The sequence below is a fragment of the Maylandia zebra genome, linkage group LG16 (assembly GCF_041146795.1).
Source record: "Maylandia zebra isolate NMK-2024a linkage group LG16, Mzebra_GT3a, whole genome shotgun sequence".
Taxonomy (NCBI): domain Eukaryota; kingdom Metazoa; phylum Chordata; class Actinopteri; order Cichliformes; family Cichlidae; genus Maylandia; species Maylandia zebra.
In genome coordinates this window covers 9,977,780-9,994,581 of record NC_135182.1, presented here as the reverse complement: position 1 = coordinate 9,994,581, position 16,802 = coordinate 9,977,780, and the positions used below count along the sequence as shown (strand labels likewise).

Genomic DNA, 16,802 nt, shown 5'->3' with positions numbered 1-16,802 from the left:
ACTACTGTAGGAGCGGCTCATAAAAGAGACAATCAGTAACAGTAATATAAATACTTTCCAGCCTTTTTAATTTTACAACCAAGATAGTGTATCTATTTCTTTTAATAGGCATACAGAAAAAAAATGACATTTATATTCAAGTCATTTATGAGCGTAGAAGTGCAAGCATAGATCAGTTAGCCTTTTCAGAAATATCTGTGACATTTCTTTCTTTTTTGTCATGATCTAATTGTGAGTATGTGTCTTTTAGAATAAGGAGGCAAAGTGGGTTGATCTAGGCGGTGCCTACATTGGACCGACACAGAACCGCATCCTCCGTCTGGCCAAAGAGTATGGCATAAAGACCTACAAAGTCAACGAGCAGGAGAACTTGGTGCATTATGTTAATGTGAGTGTCTTTTTTTTATTGCAGATAATTTTCTACTCCAAGCTTTCTTGGTTTATGTCATCTCTGTGTACTCAATGACAGATGTTTACTCATGACATGTTCCAGATGTATTCTTCACTTTAAGTGATGGAGTAAATGATGACAGTTTTCAGAAGATGATGCACCATATCTTGAGTCTGACCCATTATCCAATAGAAAGGAAATCCAAGTCTCTGCTACTTTTCTGGCATCACGCAGTAGGCATGGCAACAAGGATCTTTATCAACATTTTTCAATTGCCACTTTCTGCCGCTGGCACTTTTCCTGTCAGCTTGACTTTTTTATATTTACTGACCAAAGTTGCAACGTTAATACATTGCATGAGCTAACAGAGCTAGCCTCTTTGCCATCAGCAGTAGAGTTTGAAGCATTTTTTGGGAATCTTTTTGTTTGCACTAACAACGAAGTAATAACTTGTCACGTTATCATCATTGTTAACTTTAGTTCACTTGACTGTAATCAAAAAAATTAGCCACCCCCCCCACACACGGTCAGACAGAACATATAGCAGTGGAGGAGCTTGTTAATGATCTCAAGACTGGGACCAGTTAACAAGAACACCAATGGTAACACACTGGTTATAACACCAGACCTCAGTCCTGTAGAAAATGTGCTGTAGGCGGCTTTAAAACCTAAAGCATTTAGAGATTTTCTGTAAAGAGGGCCAAAACCCTCCTGAGATGTGTGCAAACCTAATGACCAACTACAAGGAATATCTTTTTTTTTACTCTTAGTTTTAGTTTTTTTGGACAGTGGTTTGGGGGAAAAAAATGAAATATGTGGAGCAGAGCCATCTGGCTAACAGGAAGAGCTACGTGAGGATGCCCTTCATGGACTATAACTCCACATTCAACTCTATAATCCCAGACATCCTTATCGCCAAACCGACCTCCTTCAGATGCCCCTTTCCCTCTTATTCCTAGGTTAAAGCTCGGTAAACACCCTGGTAAAGAAGACCCAACAGCGGCTGCACTTCCTCCATGTCCTGAGGAAGAAAAACCTGGACTAGAAGCTACTGCTGGGCTTCTACTGCTCCTCAGTGGAGAGCATGCTCTGTGTACACAGGGCCCACAACTGAGATCAGAAAGGCTGTGCAGAGGGTAATTAATACTGCCAAAAAAAGGCTGTCCTCTGCCACACCTGGAGGCCATCGCCAGATTCTCCTGTCTCAGACAAACCAGGGCCATCACAGGTGACCCTGCCCACCTCCTGTTTGACTCGCCAAACTCACTAACAGCTTCTTCCCCTGGGCCATTTGGACTATTAACAAACAATACGCCACAAAAAACTCCACTCCTGCCCACCCAGCCACTAATCTGAGCCATGGTCTGAGTAACCCTCATCACTCAGGCCACTCACACACAGACTTTCCAACTTTTGCTCTAATGTATGTCTTTTGTCTCTTGTTTGTATATATTAGTCTTGATTTTATATATTTCTCATGTTTGTTATTTATTCCTGCTGTCTTACTATTTAAATTTTATTCCTGCAAAATTGGCATGGGGCACCCACAATTTTGTTGTACATGTACAAATACAATACGGGACTTTTCTATTCTATTCTGGCTGCATTTTCAGCCCTAAAGTTTGCCGTTTAAATCACTATTGCCCATATATCTCCCCTATATTGCTTTCCAGATTACTTAAAGAAGACTGAGGTACTGTGAAAAAGAAAACCAAATGTTCCTGTGGTTTCCTATATGTCTACAGAACAGCCACCACTCCTCCCTTCTTTAGCATTAGTGACTGGAGATGTTAATCTTTGCCAGAGGGATTTTAGTAATGCAGTTTCTCTTTTCTGAGTGGTTGAAAGGCAAACAAAGAGGAAAGGAAGAAAGAGACACTCAGGCTATATTTCTTTGTTCTTGTTATTCTGTGCTCAATATCTCATTAGTGAGGCTGCACCACTGTCCTTAACAGAGTTGTGTTCTTCTACCTGATTTAATTTTCCATTGCTACTATGTCCCCTGGTGAAACTACCCCTATTGTAAATCACTGGGCTGAGTAACGTGGCTGGGAGCTTTCTCTGTGTGTGTGGATGGAGAGTGCCTATGTTGGCTATCTTCAGTCACTGAATTATAACTTCAAAGCCAGTCCAATCCGGTCGTTAAGTCTGACGTCACTAGCCGTGTCTGGGCCTAAACTCCGCTGCAGGTCCATATATCAAACGATCACTATGGCATTACTGAGAGTTGAAAAACTGTCTAAAGTCTTTCATCTTTAATAAAATGATCAGCGTTCTGCTCTACCAGGTGTAACAATTGAGTTTAACATCCAGGCATCCATGAAAACGGAATTTATGACATTTAACTGAGTTAGAAGTTAGCAGGAAGTTAGCTCGCTAGCTTCTATCTAAATACAATATAGCATGCCCTGACTGCGGGGTTTTGGAAACAAATTAAAACGTACAATTCTGTTATCACTTCCAACACAAATGAAGACAGAAAACTAAACTACTGAAGTTTGGCTAGCTGTAGCTAATGATGTGCTACGTGACCGCTAGCGACACAGCTATGTTAGCATAATATAAACAAGCTAACTTTTTTTCCACTCGATAAAAGTTAACGTGAGTGTTCTCGGTGATCAGGAACAAATGTAATCGCATGGCAGGATGCTGTAAAAGGACCAAACTTCAGCCAGGAGAACAACTGAGATAATCCATCCACAATACGAGGTTAGTCATTCATATACTGCTGCATGGGCTGGGCTGTAGTTACATCCTAAGGTTTTAAAAACTGAGCTTAAATAAATGATTAGCGGTAATAAAAGCCAAGGGAGGTCAACAGTGATCAGTGACTGTTTTAGGAGCTTTTTTTGTCATGAACCGAAGTTCCGAGCGCAGGCAGGACCCAGTAGCAGAACACACACACTAGGGTAGGAGCGAATAAAGAAAGTAATTTTTATTGCAACTAAAGGTGTCCCATGAGGGTAGCCTGAAAAACAACGTATGGAACCAGAAGAAACCGAGGGACCGCGCAGGGAACGCCGAGAGCGGGGCTGTGAGAGGCTGTAAAACAAAAAGAGAGACAGATTACTGGGGTGCGGAAAAAAGGCAGCATACGAGGGAAGGTGGAGTGTGCGTCTCACGGTGATAGCCGGGCCGAGTGAACCAGAGGGGGGTGGAGCTCCAAAAGGGGTCGAGACGGCGAAGCTGATGGTGAACCAAATCTCAGGCGGACAGGTGGACAGGCAGGTGGCTCGAAAACAAAAACACGCCGAGTTGTGATCTGGGTACACAGGGAAAAAACAGTGTTAGGTCCGATGGAGAGTTTGTCATAAGAGTTCTTTTCCCGCAGGCGTACGTTACCGCTGAGAGGCGACTACGGACTGGCGTGGAGCAGCAGGTAGGGCAGGATTAAATAGTCCACCTGGTGATCGCCTGGGATGGGATGCAGGTGTGGGGTTAGCAGCCACGCTCGTGGGCGTGGACATCCCAGCAGCACCCCGGACGCCGGGCCGCGGACCATGACATTTTTGAGATTAAATAGAAGAAAATACATAACATTAAACATGTTAACAACACAAAAGCCATATTAAACGCAGACTACCTTAGGCCTGGAAGTAGGATTCGTCACGTCATCACTTAACGACCGGGTGGATTATTATTACTTCTGCCCTCTAGGTGTGTGCACAACAAAATGCACATATGAAACACTACAATATATCCCCCCCTCCACCAACACACACACACACACACACACACACACACACACACACACACGCACATACACACACTAAAACATATGGTATTAACAGATTATCAGATTAACAGATACCGTGACCATGTATAGTACATAACACTCCACATAGATTTCTTTACTTTTCTGCACTCATTCCTGGCCGAAGAATTGTAAAATATTATTATTTCTATTATATTAGTAAAAAATATTTAGTGATAGCTGACGGTGACGAGTGTTCGATGGTTCTTTCTGTTTTTTTAAAAGAACCATTACTTTAGCAAAAGAGACAATAAACCACTATGAAAACACCTCATTACATGTATAACTACATTGATGATTGAAATTGTGGATAAATCATCAAAAGCAAATAAATAAGTAAAGTAAAAGTAATTATTCTACAGAAAAATGTTCCTTGTCAGTGTTTTATGGACCACAACTAATAGTGGAAATGTTTAAGGCTAAGGTAATTTCAAACTCATTTAAAGCTTTTACTCTGTTTAATCTACAGTAATGCATGGCATTCTACAAAACCACAGAAACATAGGCCTACATTTGATCTTTTAAAAAGAAAGAGGAGCTAGCTACCTTTAGCAGCAGTTTGCCTCGCATGCTGGTCTCCCACTAGTCTTCCACCAAATACCAGACATTTATCTACATTACACACAGGAAACGTGCTACATTTTCCAATGCAAGCCGTTTCCAAGGCAAACAGAGCTTCCAGCGACAGGCTGGAATGACAGAATGCTGTTTGAGATGAAAGGAGAGAGATTGCTTTCACCTTGGCACGTTTTAATTGATGCCAGTTTTTAGATTTGACTTGGAAAGCACTGCTTCCCTCGCTTTTCCAATTCTAGCCTTAAAGTGAATTTTATGGTATGCCACATATGCCATGCTTCCTTCCTCTAACCGAGAGAGATTGTTGCTACACTATGCATAGCTCACTGAAGGTGCAGATTTAAACACCATGGAGTAGGTGTTCATTTGCAGGATTAGAGTACACTGGAGTGGCAGCTGATGATATTGCTCTAGTATTTATTTGTCAGAAAGTTATTTTTAAAGGAGCACGTTATTTAGCATTTAGTAAACCTGTGTTCTTTCAAACTTGCACAGCTGCTGCTAAAAAATACAGTCTGTGCAGAATAATACTCTAGATAAGGGGTCGGCAACCCTAGGCACGCGTGCCACAGTTGGCACGCGAAGGGTTAACTGATGGCACGGCCATAGCTGGACTGGCCATCTTGCATACAGTGGGGCAAAAAAGTATTTAGTCAGCCACCGATTGTGCAAGTTCCCTCACCTAAAATGATGACAGAGGTCAGTAATTTGCACCAGAGGTACACTTCAACTGTGAGAGACAGAATGTGAAAAAAAAAATCCATGAATTCACATGGTAGGATTTGTAAAGAATTTATTCGTAAATTAGGGTGGAAAATAAGTATTTGGTCACCTCAAACAAGGAAAATCTCTGGCTCTCACAGACCTGTAACGTCTTCTGGAAGAAGCTTTTCTGTCCCCCACTCGTTACCTGTATGAATGGCACCTGTTTGAACTCATCATCTGTATAAAAGACACCTGTCCACAGCCTCAAACAGTCAGACTCCAAACTCCGCCATGGCCAAGACCAAAGAGCTTTCGAAGGACACCAGGAAAAGTATTGTAGACCTGCACCAGACTGGGAAGAGTGAATCTACAATAGGCAAGCAGCTTGGTGTGAAAAAATCAACTGTGGGAGCAATCATCAGAAAATGGAAGACATACAAGACCACTGATAATCTCCCTCGATCTGGGGCTCCACGCAAGATCTCATCCCGTGGGGTCAAAATGATCATGAGAACGGTGAGCAAAGATCCCAGAACCACACGGGGGGACCTGGTGAATGACCTGCAGAGAGCTGGGACCAAAGTAACAAAGGTCACCATCAGTAACACACTACAACGGCAGGGAATCAAATCCCGCAGTGCCAGACGTGTTCCGCTGCTGAAGCCAGTGCATGTCCAGGCCCGTCTGAAGTTTGCCAGAGAGCACATGGATGATACAGCAGAGGATTGGGAGAATGTCATGTGGTCAGATGAAACCAAAGTAGAACTTTTTGGTATAAACTCAACTCGTCGTGTTTGGAGGAAGAAGAATACTGAGTTGCATCCCAAGAACACCATACCTACTGTGAAGCATGGGGGTGGAAACATCATGCTATGGGGCTGTTTTTCTGCCAAGGGGACAGGACGACTGATCCGTGTTAAGGACAGAATGAATGGGGCCATGTATCGTGAGAGTTTGAGCCAAAACCTCCTTCCATCAGTGAGAACTTTGAAGATGAAACGAGGCTGGGTCTTTCAACATGACAATGATCCAAAACACACCGCCCGGGCAACAAAGGAGTGGCTCCGTAAGAAGCATTTGAAAGTCCTGGAGTGGCCTAGCCAGTCTCCAGACCTCAACCCCATAGAAAATCTGTGGCGGGAGTTGAAAGTCCGTGTTGCTCGGCGACAGCCCCAAAACATCACTGCTCTCGAGAAGATCTGCATGGAGGAATGGGCCAAAATACCAGCTACTGTATGTGCAAACCTGGTAAAGACCTATAGTAAACGTTTGACCTCTGTTATTGCCAACAAAGGTTATGTTACAAAGTATTGAGTTGTATTTTTGTTATTGACCAAATACTTATTTTCCACCCTGATTTACGAATAAATTCTTTACAAATCCTACCATGTGGATTCATGGATTTTTTTTTTCACATTCTGTCTCTCACAGTTGAAGTGTACCTCTGGTGCAAATTACTGACCTCTGTCATCATTTTAAGTGGGGGAACTTGCACAATCGGTGGCTGACTAAATACTTTTTTGCCCCACTGTAATGGGCATTTGCTCGGTGGCCCGATGATTTTTTATTTTTTTGTAACGGTATAAACAATGAAAGGTGTTGGATTGGCCAGATGCTGGCCGGTGTGTAAAAATAGCTCAGTTGTTTGGTGGTGGCATCGTGGAGCTTCCACAGATTCAGTAAAATTAACAAGTGGTGGAGGCTGCACGTGGATGAGGGAGATCGGAGGCAGGACGAGGAGAGACCCAAGGCGGCCGCCGGTCCGAGCGTCAGGTGAACTGAACTTCAGGTAAGAATGACCTGCAGTCTATCTGGGTCAGATATAAACCAAGCTTAGGTGGAGTTTATTTTCATTATGCTGACTTTTTACAGTCAGTTACAATAACTCGTACTGCGTACTAGCTAGCATGATGGAGTTTCTATACAGCTGGGTCGGTGCTATGATGTTACTGATAGTGAACTTTATTTTATTCATAAGGTTAATTAGTAGAGTTGCCAACCGTCCCGTACAAACGGAATCGTCCCGCATTCAGGAATATTATTACGAGTTTCGTGTTGAGCTGCCCGATGCGCCGCCCGGCGTAGGAGGAACTAAGTCTAAGTCTAAGTTGAGCTGAGAAGGAACACAGTTTGTCCTGTACTTCAGCTAGAATGAAAAAAGACACAAAGGTGGAGTTATTCTGTGTCTTTGCTGCACAGCTGCCTCTTCTTCTCTCATTCTCTCCCCCTCTCTCTCCTGTTGCTACTTCAATCATGAAACTGATCAATGATCAGCTGATCGGCTTTTCTCTCTTGTTTATCGCCTACTTTGCGCCAGAAAGAGGAAACCGCCGGATGTCGCGCTAAACAGCACGTTTAAGCTTCATCAGCTGTTGTTAGAATTTATTTAATATTAATTTTTAGTATCAGCTGATGTTTGCTGGAGCCACAGCTGTAAAGCTGCTGGTCATGATGTCTGTTTAGATATGTGGTGAGAGGGAAACATGAAGATGAAACCAGGAGATGTCCTTACTGAATCATCAGAGCTGAACAGGTGATGGAGAAACAGGTTTACCTTTTAGGTGACATGAATGAGTTGAAGGGACGTTATGAACGGTTTCTGAGAGACAAATAACACCAGGATCCTTTTCTAAGTAGCTGACAGCTGGTAACTGTGCAGGGGCGGGTCTAGCAAAGTTTTGCCAGGGGGGCAGGTAGGGCATTAACAGGGAAAGGGGGGCACAAAGAAATACTTTTCTTTGTTCTTCTCATTTAAAATGTCTGGCTGTTATTAAATAATTATCTGAAGCTTACAACCAAAGTTTTTATCTGATGTAAAATGTATAGAAATCATACATATACCAACAAGATTTTACATCACTGTCACAACAGCATTTGTTTTCATTCAAAGGCTTTATGGCTTTAATACCTTTTTTTGTCCCAGTCCAGCCCTGGGCACGACACGCAGTAAATTAATCTGAGAAGGTGCATCAAAAAATAAATGGCCGCGCCAGCGGTGCACATAGCAAATCAGCTTGCATAGACACATTAGTTGTGCCGCTTCTTAATGACAGTATCTAACAACCCCAAGTACTAGATTCAACTTGTAATTGGCTAAAAATAACTTAGCCTACTGGTGAGAGGGACGTTGTTAGCTTTCCACATTCCGACACTTCAAAAGCTTCAGGAGCTGTCCGCTCAGCACAGCATCAGCACCACGGAGATACATGGATACACAATGCACTTTTGGGCCTTTCAGGTGTATGGACCAATGTTTTATTTTCTGATCAAACCAGAAAGCTTTAATGAGCAGCTAGATTTGTCTCGCATTAACTGGCTGAGTTAATGCCAGTTAATGCAACATCGAAGCAGCTGGAATCCACAGCTGTGCATTTTCACCTGCTGGACATCACTACCTGACAAGTTTAACTGTCTTCAGAACATTGCAGAGGCCTTATTGACAGTATTTGGCTCTACATATCTGTGTGAGCAGATTTTCTCTCACATGAGTGTCCTCAGGTAGCCGTCTGAATGCTGGACACTCTGAGACCTGTGTCTCTGAGTGGGAGACCAGAGATCACATTAACATGTGTGTCTCTGTATTAACAAACATGCCATATTGGGTTAGTTTATTTTTCCTTATCATTCTTGTGAGGCACGGTGGTTAGCACTGTTGCCGCACAGCAAGAAGGTCCTGAGTTCAATTCCACCATCAGGCCGGGGTCTTTCTGTGTGGAGTTTGCATGTTCTCCCCGTGTTTGCGTGGGTTCTCTCCGGGTACTCCGGCTTCCTCCCACCGTCCAAAGACATGCAGCTTGTGGGGATAGGTTAATTGGATAATCCAAATTGCCACTAGGTGTGAATGTGCGAGTGAATGTGAGTGTGAATGGTTGTCTGTCCCTGTGTGTTAGCCCTGTGACAGACTGGCGACCTGTCCAGGGTGTACCCCGCCTTTCGCCCTATGACAGCTGGGATAGGCTCCAGCGCCCCCCGCGACCCTGAAAAGGATAAGCGGAAGCGAATGGATGGATGGATGGATTCTTGTGAGGAGACCATAAATAGCGTTTGTATTTTCTGTTGTACAGTTCATTTGGTGTTATGGATAAAAAGTGTCTTTTTTTTGTTTCAAAATAGCTGATAACTATTCGCTGATAGCTGCCAACATCTGCGAACAAATATAATTCTACAAAGTGGTTCTATGTAGTGTGTAACTGTTCATATAGAGCGTTATTAAATTTACTGCTAATGCAATCATATGGCGAAATGACCTCTGAGGAAATTTTAAATGGCACTCGCCATCAGAATGGTTGCCTACCCCTGCTCTAGATCTCACTTGGCTGCATTTAAAAAAGCCACCCTGTGTTTTCCTTGTTGAATTTAAAACATCCAGGCACAGGAAAAGACGAGAAGTCTTCTGTGCTATGATTACTTGGGTAACATATTGATCAAGAACACTGTGTGCTCTCTGTGGTTTTTGTTTAGTCCATTTATTTAGCGACTGATTGACAATGAAGCATGGTTTCGTGATCTTCACCACCCTGTCCCTAGCACTGATGTATTATTGACTTAACCTACTTACAACAGCGCTGCGAAATATCACCAGCATAACACAGACAGCAGTTAGAAAACACATTTCTCTATTTCTGCTGTTGTGGCATGTTATGTGAACCCTAAATGAATCCATTCTGGTGTATGGGAGCTCCCATGTGACTGTGTCTCCCTAGCTACTATCTCTGTAAGATCCACTCGAAGACTCAGACTCACACACGCCACTCGTAGCTTCCTGGCTGGTTTCCATGGCAGCATGCCTCATCAAAAGCAGCTCCCACCTATCACTGTCAGGCAGTGTGTATGTGCTCTGTGTGTGCACATGTTTGTGCTTTTGTGTATGCATATTCTAGTGTTACTGCTCTCACAGCTTACACTGATACACACGTTCACACACCAACAAGTGTTACAGTGGTCCAAGATGGAAGTTAAGAGTCTTGCTCCTTCTCTTCTCTCCATTTTTGCATCTCCTCGTAGCTGTAACTAATGCCTTTTTAAAGCACTAAAAATGGGATGGGATGCTCACATTATTTCCCTTTTACCAGCTGGTGGACTGAGCTTACCATTAAGCTGTGATGGAAGTGGCTACTATGGCTTTGGCTACCCTGTTATGGGTGTGGCGAAAAGACCCAAATGAAAGGCTCTCAAGCCAGAACTTCCATCCATCCATTCGCTTCCGCTTATCCTTTTCAGGGTCACGGGGTCGCTGGAGCCTATCCCAGCTGTTCAAGGTAGAACTTATTAAGCAGAAAGAAACAACCTATATTAAGGTGAAGTAAAGGAAGTCTTAGAATGCTATAATAATTACAGTGATAAGCAAACTCAAAACTCTAGTAGCTATTCAAATGGGGCCTTTCAGAGAAAATGTCAGGGTTTTGGAAACCATTAGATATTGTAAAACTGTTTGCATTTTATGTTGGCCAATAATGAATGCCCTGCAAGATAGAAATACAAGAAATCTTTAGACTGGCTTCAGAGGTGGTGTTTTGATATGATTTATTATCTTACACCTGAGAACCAATCCCTGCATCGGCAGTTCACAGCAATCAGTCTTTATTACCTATATTTTTATCGTGTGTGTGTTAGTGTTTTACTACACCTTTTTGTTTGTCAGTAGCTTTGAATTACAAAAGAAGAAATTCAAAAGAATAAACTCATAGTTTCACATGGTGACACAAGTCAATAAGACTTTATATGAACAGTAAGCAGTGATCTAACCCATTTGACACCCTCTACATTTCTTCACAGAACAAAAGCTAGAGTAATTGTAAATCAGCATGTGTCCCAAGCCATTGTGTAATTACAGCTAGCTTTCAAGCAAGCCATGTAGCTAATCAGCTTTTCTATGGCAGATTGTAATCCAAAAGGCCAGTACTGCTTTCCCTTATCAGCAAACCACCGCCTAACAGGCAAATGCAGCTCTCAGCACTGGATTCATTAATGAGGGATCACTATCAGAGACGGGGAAACAGACTTTGATTAAATACTGTGCTTGCTTATCAGAGATTGAGAAAGAGTCCGGGATTGTCCCTTGGATCCTGCAGCACTTTGGATGCTGTGCATGTTTGCACGTTCACAAGACCAGTGAGGGAAACGGCCGTACCAGCTGTGTCTGTTTAGCTTGCTTTTAGAGAATGCCAAGTGCTGCACATTCACTAAGAAGCCACCAGCTTGTGAGAGCTGGCAAAAAGCAGAGGGAACAGCCATCTGATACACCAGTTTGTCATTTTTAGACACACTTTGACATATTCAGATATATTATTTGGAGTTGCATTATTTTGCAACCAAATCAAATCTGTTTTTCTGGTGTTTTTTGGCAAATATGAGACGAGCCTTTATATTCTTTTTGGTCAACAGTGGGTTTTGCTATGAAACTCTCCCATCGAGACCATTTTTGCCTTATGTAGTTCTTACTGGATAAATCATGAACACCTTAACTGAGGCAGGTGAGGCCTGCAGTTCTTGAGATGTTGTTCTGGGTGCTTTTGTGACCTCCTGGACGAGTCATTGATGCACTCCTGGAGTCATTTTGGTCACTGGCCACTCCTAGAAAGTTTTCTCAATTTTTGAATAACAGCTCTCCACTTGGTTTAGTCTTAGAAAAGGTTTTCCAGACTGATGGATGTTATTGGCTTTGTCTTTCAGCTGTTTTTTTGCGTTTCTATAGATCAAGGCATGACGTGTTGCTTAGCTTACTTCACTTTGTCAGACAGGTTATATTTAAGTGATTTCTGGATTAGTGTGGCTAGTTGAAAGTGAACTTTTCAAAGGTCAGCTTTCCAAAAAATGTGGCTGATCAAAGTAAATTCACAATTTAACAAGGGAGGGCAACTACTTTTTCAAATAGGACATGGTAGGTTTGTGTAGCTTTTTTCCCTTATTAAATGAAATGATTAGTTAATCTAATCATTTAATAATTTACTAAATTTTAAAACTAAATGTAGTTTAAAAAATAAGAAATCAAGAAGAGCAAACATTTTTCCCAGTACTGTATATTACGTTGGGCAATAAAATATTTATTGATCATAGATGTTTGTTTAGAAGTCAGATAAGAGCGTACAATGTAATTTGGATAAAAGTCCAAGGGCAGTGATTAGCGATTTCTGAGATTAATTGAAATCTTTATCTTTATATGGTTGTAATAAAATCCTCCTACTCTGAAGTACAGTCACCTTTGTCTTCAAGCAGTCTTCGTTTGGTCCTCTGATTGAGGACACTTCCCTGCTCGCTGATGTGGAAACAGATGTTGCCATGCTTCATCTCCCCCTCCTCTTCTCTCCTCCCTCTGTATTCTCTTGGCCGTGGTCACCATGGAGACAGACCTGTTGTTCTGTGCACAGAAGCAGAGACAGTATGCTGCAATGAGACACATCATCATCATCATCCCTCTCTGTCTATCACTGAATTCTGTGTAGCAGTGAAGAACAGACTGTGAATACTAAAAAACAAAGGTGCTGTCACCTTGCAGTCACACACACACACACACACACACACACACACACACACACACACACACACACACACACACTTTAAAAACAAACAAACAGGTGATCATTTTATTTCAGTAAATGGCTAAATCTAGTAATATCACAAATGATTGTGCAGCTGCTTTTACATGTTTTAAGCAGTGAAAGTCACACAACACTTTTCTGTGCTATTTTTATTCAACAGAAGTCTTCTCTTTCATTGTTTTTGAGGAGTCTGATCTGAGAAATGTGTGAACTTATTATTGATCTAAGGTTCTCAAAGAATGTTCAATTGTTTTCTGTGGCTCTCCAGTGAAAATGACAGAATTTGTTGATACCGAATTTGCCATGCCGTGGGACAGTATGAGAACAATTTGCCTTTCTTTTTTTTTCTTAATTTTGTACATTTTTCCTTTGCAACCGTCCATCTAAATTTCAGAACCCTTGCTATAGATAATATAATTAAAAGTCTTATTTCTTATAATTACCCCTTAGGAAACACTTTATTGTGCTTACCCATGTACTTTTTTATGCTAATCTAACAGATTTGTTTTTTCTTAGCATAATCATACTTTTTGGTGATGCCACTACAGTTGAGTCTTGTAGTTTAAGAGGTTACACATTTCTGTTTCTGTAATATTTATGCATCAATAATGATTTTCAATGATACTGAGAGAGTTTTGCAAGGAGAAAAAAAGAAATATTGCTATATTTGACATTAGACTAGCTCAGTAACGGATTTACCTTTAACTGTGACAAGAAGATTTTAGGGCTACATAACAGCTGGACAGTTACAGCTGCATTGTTGGACAATGAAATGAACAACTAAACACTTTTGATATTTGTTTTGTTTTTTTCCTTTATTACAGTGGTATCACCTTACACAACACAATAAGTTAAGAGAATGTAAATAATAGGAGCCATTATTAATTCAATACAGCTGCAGACAGCTGCAGTGTCTCTGAGCTAGCAGCTCTGTGAGGCTGAGGGAATTTCAACAGTTTGTGTTTAGTGGGACTTGAAATAAATGTCCTTGTCAAGCTAAATGCCATATTACGGGAGAGATTATTTGAGGTTACATCAACACGTAGCTAAGAGACCATTGCTAGAAAGCAACAAAAATTCATCTCTAGTTACAATTGTGTTTTGGAAACCAAAACACAAATAAGTGACCTTGATAGTTTTGAAACCACTGCATCTACCCCTGACTGTCACCTCTGTGTTTGTATGTCTTTGTGTGTGATTGAGAAATGCAGAAATAAACTAGACCAGGCATAAAAATTATGGCTTTAGATTATGGCTACTCTTATCACATTTAATGATTCAGTATCTCTGATTCAGTTGTAAACATTGCACAAGCTATTACTCCACTTTCTCCACCACTCTTCAAACTGCTTTCACGGTCAGTTAGAGGTCAACTGAAACAAATCTTTAATGGCAAATGCTGAAATGTTGTTCTTTGAATGCTGCCATCATTAAGCACAGCTTTTATAAGCAATGGTTATTTGATGATTGAAGAATATTGTTTTGGTGATGATGGCCGCAATCATGTGTCCAACAGGGAAAGTCTTACCCGTTCAAAGGCTCCTTGCCTCCCATGTGGAACCCCATCGCTTTGATGGACTTCAACAACCTCTTTAGAACAATGGATAAGATGGGCGAGGAGGTAAAGCAGTTCTCACTATTAATGAGTATTCTTATTAATAAGCATTCTAGATTGGTTTACTGGACAGGTTGCACACCTGCTACATGCCTGACTCATGCTGAACACCCTCCTGCATTTCAGATTCCCAGAGACGCTCCCTGGAGAGCTCCCCATGCTGAGGAGTGGGACAAGATGACCATGCAGGAACTCTTTGAAAAACTCTGCTGGACCAGGTAACATGTTCAAAATGTTTCCCGTTTGTGCAGAGAATAGGTCTAGCTATTCATCCTGTTATCTCTGAACGTTTATATCCAGGGTAAAGTTGTATTGCTAAATCTAAAGCTAATGCTAAAGTTATAAGCTAATGGTAGCGAGCTCAGTTAGCAAGGTATCTCATAGGGTGCATGGATGCAGCATTCTGCACAATTCCACTCACCAGAGCTGGAAGTAGAATTAACCAAAGAGCACATCATGCTATTTCCAATAAAATGATCTAAAAGGCTCCAACACCACAGTCACAGTTAAGAGGTCCAGTTCAGTGACTCAAACTTGCAGAGGTGGAAATGGTTACAGCTTCCTGTGTCAGCACTAATAAGAATAAGAATTCTCATCCCTGCAAAAACTTTGAAAACGGATGCTGAAGGTTGTAGCTGTTTCATAGAGGTTTTTGGTGGAGAAGCTTCAGTATATGATGCACTGTGAGTGAGAATGTTTTTGATAATCTAATTACTGTGTAAATTTAAAATATGCAGCTTGTAAAAAGTAAATTACATTTTTGTAACAACATAGAAATAACAGTCCTTCACTAATTAAATGATTGTACTGCTCCAGCGTTTGAATTAATCCTGTAATGTATCCTATATTAAACTAAAATAAAACTTTAGTTCAACTTTGAAACTGCTCAAATGTAGATTATGTGCAAGTCTCTGCTGGAAAAGTAGGACAAGCAAGCAGAAATCTCTGACATGGTGATTTATTTGTGCTTTGTTCACACTCTTACAGAATATAAAAATTGTGACTGGGGTACCTGCAGTATTTAAAGACTTCTTACCTTCCATGTAATCCCTCCCAGAACTGCTCGTCGCTTCGCCACACTGTTTGTCAACGTAAACGTGACCTCTGAACCCCACGAGGTGTCGGCTCTCTGGTTCCTCTGGTACGTCAAACAGTGCGGAGGGACAATGAGGATCTTCTCCACCACCAATGGAGGACAGGTATGTCTGCCCAAAATTATACCTACTGATTCAGAACAACAGACTGAAAGAATTCGTTTTTTTGTATATCTGTCTGAACAAACAGAATATTCTCTCGGCGTGCCAAGAAGTGGACTTGCGTTCTCTGCCTCTCACACAGATTCATTCAGTGATTCAGAGGAGCAGTGTGAACGTCAGAGGGAGATCCCTCACAGCCCAGTCTCCTTAGTCTGGCCTGAATAAGATGCTGTCCACACAAAAGATGTTTTCTTGGAATACTCAGGGCGTCTTTTCTGCTGCCGTTCCTCAAGCTGAGGGCCTTGTTCCCATAGCCACAAAGGCTTTGGTAAACAAATGACAAACAGTAGTGCAGTCGGCTCCTTCCTGTTTGCTCCACATTTAAAGCTTACACACCTTGTGGATGGTGCATACATAGGGGTGTTTGAAGTATTTACACATAGTCATCTTAAACATATGGATATGCTATTGGTATGCATTGCTTCGAGTGCAGCTGCACTCCTCCTGCAAAACTGCAAATGTGTCTTTAATCAAACAAGACAAGAAGAGGCTCACCTCGTTTCACCGCCCAGGACTGATTCAGGTGTAGCTCGTGCTTTCACAGCGACTGCTTGACAAATTCATCCAAATGCCACAGAGGAATGCACACAATGTGTTTCTGGTCAGGGATGAGAGAGATGTTGACACTAACCACATGGAAATGGTTTTGTGTATCGGAGCTTTGACAGCCCAAACCTCTCTACCTCCTCACTGTCATCTTCATCATTTAACATTTGCTGGCCTGGCTTTATGAACGTGTTTCTTTTGAATTAAGATGCAGAAATTTGTAGTGAAGGAAATGAAGGCGGACTGAGGATAACCGGTGTGTATCACCAGGATAAATCAGGGGATTTTATCGGCTTCATTCCAAACTGGGAGTTTATTAGCCTTGCCGAGGGGTACCCAGAGGGGGATCAGAGTCACTTCCACCCAATATAAATAGAAACCAGTGTTGCTGCATCTGCTCTCCCTGTTGGTGCTCACTGAA

At 41.8% G+C, this 16,802-nt stretch overlaps 1 protein-coding gene and 1 long non-coding RNA gene across 4 annotated transcripts in view; one reads left to right on the top strand and one right to left on the bottom strand.

Moving 5' to 3' along the window:
* The window catches only part of LOC112436098 (amine oxidase [flavin-containing]), a 55,981-nt gene that overhangs the window by 29,866 nt on the left and 9,313 nt on the right, over window positions 1-16,802 (top strand). Inside the window, exons 3-6 of the mRNA XM_076875214.1 lie at window positions 251-388; window positions 14,481-14,585; window positions 14,706-14,797; window positions 15,637-15,778. Coding sequence (XP_076731329.1) covers window positions 251-388; window positions 14,481-14,585; window positions 14,706-14,797; window positions 15,637-15,778 — 477 coding nt within the window. The remainder of the gene's footprint in view (window positions 1-250; window positions 389-14,480; window positions 14,586-14,705; window positions 14,798-15,636; window positions 15,779-16,802) is intronic.
* Window positions 383-16,730, bottom strand: LOC143413060 (uncharacterized). Of its 3 annotated transcripts, none has more exons than XR_013093627.1 (6): window positions 16,331-16,730; window positions 15,616-15,803; window positions 12,626-12,783; window positions 3,734-3,805; window positions 3,514-3,653; window positions 383-3,433 (listed from the first exon to the last, which is right to left on the bottom strand). It is a non-coding gene; the product is annotated as an uncharacterized LOC143413060 (long non-coding RNA). The 3 variants fall into 3 exon arrangements; XR_013093628.1 differs by having other exon boundaries at window positions 15,616-15,800; XR_013093626.1 differs by lacking the exons at window positions 12,626-12,783; window positions 15,616-15,803; window positions 16,331-16,730 and having other exon boundaries at window positions 3,734-5,396.